Source organism: Girardinichthys multiradiatus, chromosome 12, assembly GCF_021462225.1.
Source record: "Girardinichthys multiradiatus isolate DD_20200921_A chromosome 12, DD_fGirMul_XY1, whole genome shotgun sequence".
In the NCBI taxonomy this organism is placed as follows: Eukaryota; Metazoa; Chordata; class Actinopteri; order Cyprinodontiformes; family Goodeidae; genus Girardinichthys; species Girardinichthys multiradiatus.
Genome location: NC_061805.1, coordinates 46,200,000 through 46,211,859, shown reverse-complemented (window position 1 = coordinate 46,211,859; position 11,860 = coordinate 46,200,000). Strand labels below are relative to the sequence as shown.

Below are 11,860 nucleotides of genomic sequence, written 5' to 3'. Positions count from 1 at the left end.
CCCATCAATGCACACATCCATCCATCCATCCATCCAGCCATCCATCCATCCATCCAAACATCCATCCATCCAGCCATCCATCCATCCATCCATCCATCCATCTATCCATCCATCAATGCACACATCCATCCATCCATCCATCCATCCATCCATACATCCACCCATCCATTCATCCACCCATCAATGCACACATCCATCCATCCATCCATCCATCTATCCATCCATCAATGCACACATCCATCCATCCATCTATCCATCCATCAATGCACACATCCATCCATCCATCCATCCAGCCATCCATCCATCCATCCAAACATCCATCCATCCAGCCATCCATCCATCCATCCATCCATCCATCTATCCATCCATCAATGCACACATCCATCCAGCCATCCATCCATCCATCCATCCAGCCAGCCATCCATCTATCCATCCATCAATGCACACATCCATCCATCCATCCATCCATCAATGCACACATCCATCCATCCATCCATCCAGCCATCCATCCATCCATCCAAACATCCATCCATCCAGCCATCCATCCATCCATCCATCCATCCATCTATCCATCCATCAATGCACACATCCATCCAGCCATCCATCCATCCATCCATCCAGCCATCCATCCATCCATCCAAACATCCATCCATCCAGCCATCCATCCATCCATCCATCCATCCATCTATCCATCCATCAATGCACACATCCATCCATCCATCTATCCATCCATCAATGCACACATCCATCCATCCATCCATCCATCTATCCATCCATCAATGCACACATCCATCCATCCATCCATCCATCCATCCATCCATCAATGCACACATCCATCTATCCATCCAGCCATCCATCCATCAATGAACACATCCATCCATCCATCCATCCATCCATCTATCCATCCATCAATGCACACTTCCATCCATCCATCCATCCATCTATCCATCCATCAATGCACACATCCATCCACCCATCCATTCATCCACCCATCAATGCACACATCCATCCATCCATCCATCCAGCCATCCATCCATCCATCCAAACATCCATCCATCCATCCAGCCATCCATCCATCCATCCATCCATCCATCTATCCATCCATCAATGCACACATCCATCCATCCATCCATCCATTCATCCACCCATCAATGCACACATCCATCCATCCATCCATACATCCACCCATCAATGCACACTTCCATCCATCCATCCATCCATCTATCCATCCATCAATGCACACATCCATCCATCCATCCATCCATCCACCCATCCATTCATCCACCCATCAATGCACACATCCATCCATCCATCCATCCAGCCATCCATCCATCCATCCAAACATCCATCCATCCAGCCAGCCATCCATCCATCCATCCATCCATCCATCCATCCATCTATCCATCCATCAATGCACACATCCATCCATCCATCCATCCATTCATCCACCCATCAATGCACACATCCATCCATCCATCCATTCATCCACCCATCAATGCACACATCCATCCATCCATCCATCCATCCAGCCATCCATCCATCCATCCAAACATCCATCCATCCAGCCAGCCATCCATCCATCCATCCATCCATCCATCCATCCATCTATCCATCCATCAATGCACACATCCATCCAGCCATCCATCCATCCATCCAGCCAGCCATCCATCCAGCCATCCATCCATCCATCCATCCATCCATCCATCTATCCATCCATCAATGCACACATCCATCCAGCCATCCATCCAGCCTGCCATCCATCCATCCATCCATCCATCCATCCATTCATCCATCAGAGTTCCTGGATCAGATTCCTGCTTTTAACGGAGATCTGTTACAGAATCAGATCCCAGTTTCATCAGAGTTCTGGTCCTGGATCAGAGCCTGGTTTTGGTCGTATCTGTGTGACCTCAAACAGGCATTCAATAGTTTTTGTTTGTAATCTGTTTATATAATCCAGTATGTTTTTCTTCCATTACCTGCCACCTCTGATTCTAAATCAGTATGCAAGCAATCATTTAAAATGATAATATATAAATGTATTTTCATAAACAAAAAGGGCTGGCTCAATAAATAGGGTAAACATGGAAGTTAATATAGCACCCTCACACGTTTTGGCCCACCTAGTTAAGCTGTATAAAAAGCCTGGCTGGAAACTCTTCTTGTACTGCTGGAAAACCAAGACAAATCCAACCTTTGAGTTAAGTACATTTATTTAGTTGGGAAAAAAGGAAATAACAATCACTAGTACAATAATTATTAGTCAGTTTGTGAACGATCATTTAAATGGATGAAACCCTAATATATCTCTACTGTAGGGGTATCAAGATCAACATAAATAATTTTGTTAAAACTATTTTTTCTTAACGTAATTTTTTTGATCATTTAAGAAAAATGACTGAAATTAGATGTTTTGATTTTTTTTTTTGATAAAATTAAATAAAACATGAATATGTGAAAAAAGCTCCTGAATCAGTCGGTTAGGTATGATGGAGAAACTATGATGCTGTGGGCCTGTTTCTCTTCAAAAGGCCCGTGCTTGGCAAACTGAGGTGGAAATCAACTAAAACACAGATATTCAGGAGAACAAGGAGCAAAACACAGTAAAATTGGCAGATAACAGAACAAACAGAATATGTGACAAAACAGGAAATAGCGCCCAAAACTTAATGTTCAGAAATGACCTTTTTTTTTTTTTTTTTTTTCTATGCCTCCTTCCCACAGGTTTCAGATAAAATGTGATAAACTTGAGAAGCAGAACCAGATCTTAATATGTCAGTACAGCACACTGGACACAGAGAAGAAGGACATCACAGAATACCTGAAACACTCCCTTTCAGAGAAGGACAAGGAGCTGGACGAGCTGCTGGAGCAGCTGGAGGGTGAACGTCTGGCCGCCATCCAGGAAAAACATTCCCTGCAGCTTGAACACAGCCGACTGAGGCAGGAGCTTCAGGCCCGAGTTGATAAGCTGACTGAAAAAAACGCAGAGCTCGGTGAGACATTTCACTGTCTGGGAATAAAAAGGAATTCCACTGTACTGTTTGCAGGAAGAATAATCCTTTCCCAAGATAATTCAAGGTCATGTTCTGTCCTGTTCTGAGTTATCTAAGAAAACGTAGCAAGTGCTGGCCATGGAGGTCAGGGCTGGTGTCAAGTGTTTACTGTAGAGTGTGCTACTGCAGGCTGTATTGAGGTATTTCCAGTTTTTTCTACACACCTTTATACTATAAAGCATTTTATTCTTCTTCACCAGGAGTTTTCCTATGTGGTTTGTTTCAATATCTGCATAGAAACTGCACCACAGAATGAGACAAATGGAACAAAACTTTGTTTTTTGTTCAATAATCTTTTTCGCAGTAAGCTGAAAACTTTTTTCATTTTACATAAACATGGAATTTTCCTTTCAATAAAATGCATGTTTATTTAGTTTTAATCTCAAATCAATTGATTGTAATTTTAGTGTCAAACTAAAACAACAAAAAAACTTGGATTTAAGTTAGTGGTGTCCAAACTGTGGGCAAGCGGGCCAAATTTGCCAAGTTGAAAGTACTTCCGGGCCACAGCTGGGGTTTTTTTCAGTGAATTAAACATGCATAATTTTAATAAAATGAAAAACAAAGTCAAATTGTTTTAGGAGAAGGATCAGTCAATTATTGTAGATCCGAAACATTAAAAGGGTGTCACAGATTTTCTATTATTCTCATCAACCAGGAAGGATGAGGGAGTCTTTCTTTCTTCATATTCCATTTAAAGAAGATTTTAACATCTCTGTTAAAATCTCCCCCTAATAAACACAAATTGTGACCATCTGCATCAAAGGCAGGTGCTGGACAGCCACATATCTACCACACAAAATCATTCCAAGGGCCGCAAATGGCCCCAGGGCCAGACTGTGGACACCACTGATTTAAGTGAGATAAACACAAAATAGATGAATAAAATGAGTTGTACTTAATGACAGTAGTTCAGTAGTTTAACAGCTTCAGGCAGGAGCTTAGTAGAAGTTGAATTTCCATCGTTCTAAGACCCCAAAATAGAAACACAACTCTGGTTCTTTAATTTAGCATTAAACACATACAAACAAACTTTCTCTCTTGCCCTCCTGACAGTGGAGAAACTTGCTGATTTGGAAGAGTTTCAGAGGCACAAGGATGATTTGATGACCAACATGGAGAGTCTGGAGAAGCAGCTGGAACGTCAGAAGAAAGAACGCAAAGAGGAGATCCACAACCTGGAGATGAAGGCGCTGCTGGAAAAGAGGAGGTTAAGATATAATATTATTATTAAATTATTTACTTTTTCTAAAACTATGAGAAAATAAATCTAAAAGATAAGAAGGTTCTGTAGTTTAGAGCCGTTGTTCTGCCCCTTCGTTTTTACCGCTACGTATGTGACTGTCAGAATAGACGTCATCAGGCATGTAGGCTCCCCTGATCAGTCTCAACTACAGTGATTGACAAAAGTATTCACACCCCCACACAGTTGGTCACTTTACAACCACTAACTTCAATGTGCTGAAAATTATGTCATTTTACTTCCATTTCCCAAGTATTTACTACTTTCTGTTGGTCTGAACAAAGTAGCGAATAGTTTTATAGTGGAAGGAAAATAATTTTCACAAACAGAAATCTGAAACGTGTGTCGTGCTTTTGTACCAACTCTGAGCCCCCTAAACCAAATCCAGTGCAACCATTTGCCTACAGAGGTCGCCTAAATAGTAGATGGAGTCTGCAGTTGTGTAGTTTAATTTCAGGATAAATCCAGCTGTTCTGTGAAGGCCTTTGAGGTTTGCTGGAGAACAGTAAAAAACCAACAGCATCACGAGGCACATGGATCTGAAAAAAAAAACTACAGAATCCAGTCCAGGGTAAGAGTAGAAGAAGGCCGTAAGATGTTTCAGTTAGAGTTCACCACAAGCCGTGCAGGGAACATAGCAAACATGGGGAAGACGGTCCTCTGGTCATATGAGACCAGAATATAACTTTGTGGCCTACAAAACACTATGTGTGATGTCAATGACCCTGAACACAACATTCCCACAGTAAAACATGGTGGTGGCAGCATCATGATGCAGAGATGCCTTTAGAGGCAATGACTGGAGACATGCATCCAATCATATCTAAAATCAACATGGTTCAGATCCCAAGGACCACATTCCTGTGTGGTCCTTGGGATCTGGACCAGCAACAAGACAGGTCCAGACTGCAACGGACAATAAGAACTACAGAGAAGATCATCAGGGCTGACCTTTCCTCCATCCAGGACTTGTACAGGTCTAGGGTCAGGAAAGGGGCAGCTAACGTCTCAGCAGACCCCACACATCCTGGACACTTTTACCTTCGGGTCGGCGCCACAGAGCGCTGTTTGAAAAACTCAAGACTCAGATTTATACTAATTCAACATTGTCTTCTTCTGTTTTAAGACACTGTATTTATACATATTTACATGAAAAAATCATTTTTTTTATTTCCCACAAAATGGATAGGTTTATTATTTTTTTTTATTTCTGTCTGTTGACGAATTCCTGGCCAATAATGATGTTTTGGATTCTGAATGGTCCAGTCAAAGTACAGACCTAAATGCAATTATAACTTGACTTGAAAACTGAGTTTAAAGGCACTCTGCATCTGATCTGAATGAGTTTTCAGCCCTTTTGCAAAGAATAGCGCATAAAGTAGGAAGACAAAAGCAGAGTCATAGCTCTAATGGTAAAAGTGGATCCTTGAAGTATTGACTCGGGGAGTAAATAAATATACACGGCCGACTTTTTGAATCTTACTTGTAAAAATATTTGAAAACTATTTCTCTTTTTCCTTCCACTTCAGAGTTGTGAGCTACTTTGTGTTTGACTATAAATCTATATAAAATAAGAGGATCAAATTTATGAGTCGCCATAAAGATTTTATTGGATTAACTGAGATAATCCAGACATCTTTAATAACTTGAACTCAAGCACATAAACTGCCAATAAACTATGTTGAGAATTGAAGCTATGTCACTGTATCTGTGAGCTGCGGGAGTGGATTTATTATCCTGAAAATGTCGGCATCTTTTCCGTTTTCTGCCTCTTTATTTTCTGGCAAAAGGTTAGAGAAGGAGATGGAAAGCGAAGTAGCGGCCATGTCGGAAAAGGTTCAGCACCTGGTGGACCAGAGGCTTCCTGAGACGACCAGGTCTGTGCTTCAGGAGAACACTGAGCTGAAGACTCGTTTCAGCCAGCTGTCAGAGGTGGCCAAGTCCTTGTTGGAGGAGAACAAGGCGCTGAGGGAGCACAAGAGACAGCTCAGCATCGACACGGACATCCTGGAGCAAATGGTCAGCGGGACGTCACGGATCAGCTGCGTGCGGAAGAAGGTAAGAAAGAGGTTTCTGCAACATCACGTCTTCTGGTTTCACACAAGATCCTCAGCGGAGTGGTCTTGTTTCCATCAGAAGGTGCAGCAGCTCACAGGAGAGCTTCAGGAGCTTCAGGAGGACATTACAGAAAAACTGCAGCATCTGGAGCAGCTTCAGACTGAGCACACACGAGTCCTGGCTGAGATGGAGGCACTCAGGTCAGAATTTACTCCATCTGGGTCTCTTCAAGGTTCACATTCATCTGAAAGTAAAGTTTGGTTATGAAACAGTTCAATAACAGAGGAAACATTATTTTAAAATGGAACGGGCAGTTTTTTTCTCTAAAACCTTTTTCTCTAGTTTAGGTTTTCTTTACAGAAGTACTAAAAAAAGGTTCGGATGTTTCCTGATTAATAAACAGTTTTTACCAGAGAAATTAAAAATAATTTAATGCTAAATTTAAGCTTCAGACTCCAGATAAAAGTCAAAGCAGGTGAAGTGAAGCAGAAAAACCTACAGGGGTTGGACAATGAAAGTGAAACACCTAGTTTTAGACCACAATAATTTATTAGTATGGTGTAGGGCCTCCTTTTGTGGCCAATACAGCATCAATTCATCTTGGGAATGACATATACAAGTCCTGCACAGTGGTCAGAGGGATTTTAAACCATTCTTCTTGCAGGATAGTGGCCAGGTCACTACGTGATACTGGTGGAGGAAAACGTTTCCTGACTCGCTCCTCCAAAACATCCCAAAGTGGCTCAATAATATTTAGATCTGGTGACTGTGCAGGCCATGGGAGATGTTCAACTTCACTTTCATGTTCATCAAACCAATCTTTCACCAGTCTTGCTGTGTGTATTGGTGCATTGTCATCCTGATACACGGCACCGCCTTCAGGATACAATGTTTGAACCATTGGATGAACATGGTCCTCAAGAATGGTTCGGTAGTCCTTGGCAGTGACGCGCCCATCTAGCACAAGTATTGGTCCAAGGGAATGCCATGATATGGCAGCCCAAACCATCACTGATCCACCCCCATGCTTCACTCTGGGCATGCAACAGTCTGGGTGGTACGCTTCTTTGGGGCTTCTCCACACTGTAACTCTCCCGGATGTGGGGAAAACAGTAAAGGTGGACTCATCAGAGAACAATACATGTTTCACATTGTCCACAGCCCAAGATTTGCGCTCCTTGAACCATTGAACCGACGTTTGGCATTGGCATGAGTGACCAAAGGTTTGGCTGTAGCAGCCCGGCCGTGTATATTGATCCTGTGGAGCTCCTGACGGACAGTTCTGGTGGAAACAGGAGAGTTGAGGTGCACATTTAATCCTGTTGGATGTGGTTCGTCCTTCTTGGTGGTATGCTGACATTACCCTGGATACCGTGGCTCTTGATACATCACAAAGACTTGCTGTCCTGGTCACAGATGCGCCAGCAAGACGTGCACCAACAATTTGTCCTCTTTTGAACTCTGGTATGTCACCCATAATGTTGTGTGCATTTCAATATTTTGAGCAAAACTGTGCTCTTACCCTGCTAATTGAACCTTCACACTCTGCTCTTACTGGTGCAATGTGCAATCAATGAAGACTGGCTACCAGGCTGGTCCAATTTAGCCATGAAACCTCCCACACTAAAATGACAGGTGTTTCAGTTTCATTGTCCAACCTCTGTATTTATTTGATCTGAAGTCAACAACATATTTTACAACAGAGATGATACTGATTATTGGTTTCGGCACCAGAACATCAAACATAGATTATGAAAACCACTAAACAGAAGAAGGAAAAGACAAACGAAGCGAAGACATGGTCATCCCCTGCGTTGCTGAAACATCAGAGAAACTCAACATGTCGTCCTTACGTTGGCTTCCTGTCTGCTTTAGAACACAAGTTAACCGTCTGTTAGGTTTTTAAAGCCCACCTCATTTCTCTGAATTCCTAAGCTTTTGTGCGCCTGGCGGGTGTTTTAGGTCTTTGAATCAGATTTTATTTGATATTCCAGGGACCAGGTCAAAATGCTGGGGGAATCGGGCTTTCTCAGTGGCAGCACCCAGACCAAGACGCTCCACTTCTGAAGCCTTTTTAAATTCAATCTTAAAACTCATTTATTCAGGCTGGCTTTTAATAGCAAGTAGCACAGCAGCATTCATTCTATTCCTGATTTTTTTGTCTTTTTTGCCTGCTCTTAAGGTTCTATGCTATGGTTTCATTTGATCGTAAAGCACTTTTGCTGCCTTAATTGGCTGTTTAGAGGGCTTCATAAATGAACGAATGATTGAGTTCAGACCTAACCGAACTCTCAGACAGGTTGTTTCATCCTGAGGGTAAAATACCCGAACACAAACTGAGCGGTGTGGTGGATCCAGTTCAGTGCAGGCGCAGAGAGCCAGCTCCTTTAGCTGTGCACCTACACTGCAAAGACAAGGGACACTCATTGAGGACCATATTTTGGACAGAGAAGACGGATGGTTTGAGAGAGAGATGAAGGAAGCCATTTATGTCTCAAAAACATACAGTTCAGCTTTCAGCCTGATGCTCAGTCCGTTTCAAACCAGTTCACATCTTCTTGCATGTGACCAGAACATGTCTCAGTGATCCAGACCAACAACGGCCCTAACAACGCCCTGTTGTTAGGGGAGTCTAACCTGCGTGTGAATTTTGGTGTGCAGAATCCCAAACAGCTAAAAAGCTTGGAACATCTACCTCCAAAGCTTTGAACTGAGAAAGCCCTTAGATGATGAAGAGCTACAAGAACTTAGGTCCAGTTTTTTGGACTCTTTGGATACATGAACTTTAGAGTTTAATCTGTTTGGTTCATTTTGATGATTAGACTGTAAACCGATCCTAAAGGTACCTGTAACTCTACATAAGTTAGAAGTTTAACGTCCTGAAGTTCTGCTGTTGGACGACTCATCGCTCTGTGACATAAAAGAGGCAGTAAATCGAAGAGCTTCTCTCACTGTATGTTTCCAGACTGGACCGGGCCTCTCTGTCTGCAGAGTGGAGCAGGAACCGGTTAGAAAGGAATCAGCTGGAGGTGAAGCTGAAGGAGGAGAAGAGGAGGAGGAACAGGATGCAGAGTATCATGCAGGACACAGCAACCACTCTCAGACAAGCCCTGAAGGTAAAAAATAGACGCTGACTTTACTGATTTCTCTCTCAGACACTCAGGAATATTTACCTATCCAACCAGAGTTACTGGTCCAGTCCTCAGGGACCACCGTCCTGCTGGTTTCAGAAGCTTCTCTGCTTGAACAGACTTGATTTAAATGACCATCATCTGGAGAACTGCTGCAGAACTTACCTATAGGCTGAGGAGAAAAACCAAGCACTTAGATCAGAGCAGGGAGACATCCAAGCCGTGGAAGAAACCATCCCGGGTACTGGAGACGCCCAGCCGTGTCCCGTAGCCATAAAAACTACAGATTCAGGTCCAAGGTTGTCTTTTAATTTTACCAACATGTTTCTTCTGACAGGAAGTAGCGGCCCAGCCAGAGTCCCGACCTGAACCTTTGGAGGAAGCTAAAGATTAGGGTGATGGCATAGAGGCCTTCCAATTTCAAACACTTGTAACTCATCACTAAAGATAAACTGTCGAAATACCAGCAGAAAATCTACCAAAAACACGTCAGCAGTTATAAGAGAGGTTTGATCACTGCAATGCAAATATTTTTCCACTGATTAATAATGATACAAATTCTTTCTGATTTGCTGTTTTTAATAAATAAAGGATGAATTATGGTTTTTAAATGATACCCCTTGAGATCAAGTATGAATAATTTTGGGCTTCCCTGTAACAAACAATCAGAAAAGTAACAGAACTGCAGGTTGCTTTACAGCATGAGAAGCTTCAGCTCTGATGACGGGTTTGTTTCCATCAGGAGGCTCCAACAGAGCAGCAGGATGTGGACTCTGTCCCCCAGTGGAGGCAGCTGCTGCAGAACCTGCAGGAGCTCCTGGACCGACAAAAACTCAGCCGTTCCTCAGCAGAGGGAGTGAGCGAGCTGCAGGAATCCGACTTGGCACCAACACGGTAAGAGCATTCATGACACTGTATGAAACTCCTGAGCACCAAACAGAGAAAGAGTGGACCTTTTTGTTCTGGAACATACTTCTGAGGTAGAGTTGGGCTGTGAGGAGACCAAACACCAGGATCTGATCTCCACATTAACTAATTTACATTATTTGTTTTGGAGGCTTGTTTCCTGAGCAGAGCAAGATGTTCTCCATCCAAAACCAACTTTAGACTCTAGATATGTGCAGACTGGATCGATCCTCATTTTCAACATAATCAAGGATTGTTTGGTGGATGAAAACCTGAAAGTTTGCTTCGTGGGAAAGTGACAGACATGGTGACCTCCGTCTGTGTCTGAACAGAGCCGAAAGCCTGGATCCAGCTTTGGGTTTGCAGTTCCAGCCATCCTGTCACAGAGCCCATGATTCCTGTCTCGTTTCCCGACCCACGGCGAAACCCAGAGCCTCCCTCTGCAGGACAGGAGCTACATCGTGCAGCAGCCTCATACCTCTGCACAGGTTTGTGAAAATAAAGGGAAACAAGTCAGGTCAGCAGCTGCTGTCTGCTGGAAGACTGATTTATTTTTACTGGCAGGTCCTTTTTTTAATGTTTGAGGAATTTATTGCAACGGCGATCAAACATTAATAGATTGTTGATATGTTATTGTGGAAAGTCTCTTTAAAACGATGCTGACGACATGTCCAATTTTTCTCCTCCTTGACTCAGGAAGCCCATGATTCAGAAGAGCTCCAGCTGTGTGACCTTTTCTCATTCATCTGTGGGATTTCAGACCTCCAAACAGTCATTCAGCAAATCAAATGGGCTAAACGTCCTTCAAATAAATCCTAAAAACACAAGGAAAGAATTTATCATAGGAGAAAAATATATTTAAATGGAGAATGCTCCATCGTTTGCAGTGAGACAAGTGGTTTCCCACCATCATGGCCTTCAAACATGAAACATTTCTATTTAACCCTCCTGTTGTCCTCATTTTCTGTATACACCCTGTGACCTCCGGGTCAAAATGACCCGTCTTCACTAAACCCCCCCAATATAAACAACTTAATTAAATTTTAAACACCAAATTTCATCTTGCATATTGTCATTGAGCTCAAAATGTGTGAATACTTGAGTTTTCCCTCTTCACTTGAATTTCTATAGCTTAAGAAAAGAAAAACAATGTGCAAAAAGGAGTTTTGAATACATTTTTATTCATCCCAATGACTCCGTTTCATTTTTTGTTTCTCCAGTGAACAATTTAAGACAATGTACAATACAAAAATAGAAATAATTCAACTAATTAGCACATGTAGGGCAGTATACAAGTGCACAGCCCTTGCAGATATATTTCTTACACCTGCAGCACACAGTATGTGTTTTACAGTCTTTCTTTTGAGGGCAGAATTGACACCTCTTCCTCTTACTTGTCCTAGCTGGGGAAGTGGCTGTGGTAGATGGATCCTCAGGTTGCTCAGGAGCTCCTGCACTCTGAATAG

General features: G+C 42.6%; 1 protein-coding gene across 2 annotated transcripts in view; it reads left to right on the top strand.

Moving 5' to 3' along the window:
* LOC124878020 (cilia- and flagella-associated protein 157-like) overlaps positions 1-11,584 on the top strand; it is a 17,002-nt gene extending 5,418 nt beyond the window's left edge. Inside the window, exons 2-9 of one of the 2 annotated variants that reach the window (XM_047381748.1) lie at positions 2,725-2,996; positions 4,113-4,266; positions 6,090-6,357; positions 6,436-6,557; positions 9,323-9,473; positions 10,231-10,382; positions 10,727-10,882; positions 11,091-11,584. In XM_047381748.1, coding sequence (XP_047237704.1) covers positions 2,725-2,996; positions 4,113-4,266; positions 6,090-6,357; positions 6,436-6,557; positions 9,323-9,473; positions 10,231-10,382; positions 10,727-10,882; positions 11,091-11,256 — 1,441 coding nt within the window. In that variant the 3' untranslated portion in view covers positions 11,257-11,584. Of the gene's footprint in view, positions 1-2,724; positions 2,997-4,112; positions 4,267-6,089; positions 6,358-6,435; positions 6,558-9,322; positions 9,474-9,825; positions 9,996-10,230; positions 10,383-10,726; positions 10,883-11,090 lie in introns of those variants that run through there. The other variant, XR_007040649.1, reaches the window with a different exon arrangement.
* The last annotated feature ends 276 nt before the right edge of the window (positions 11,585-11,860 follow it).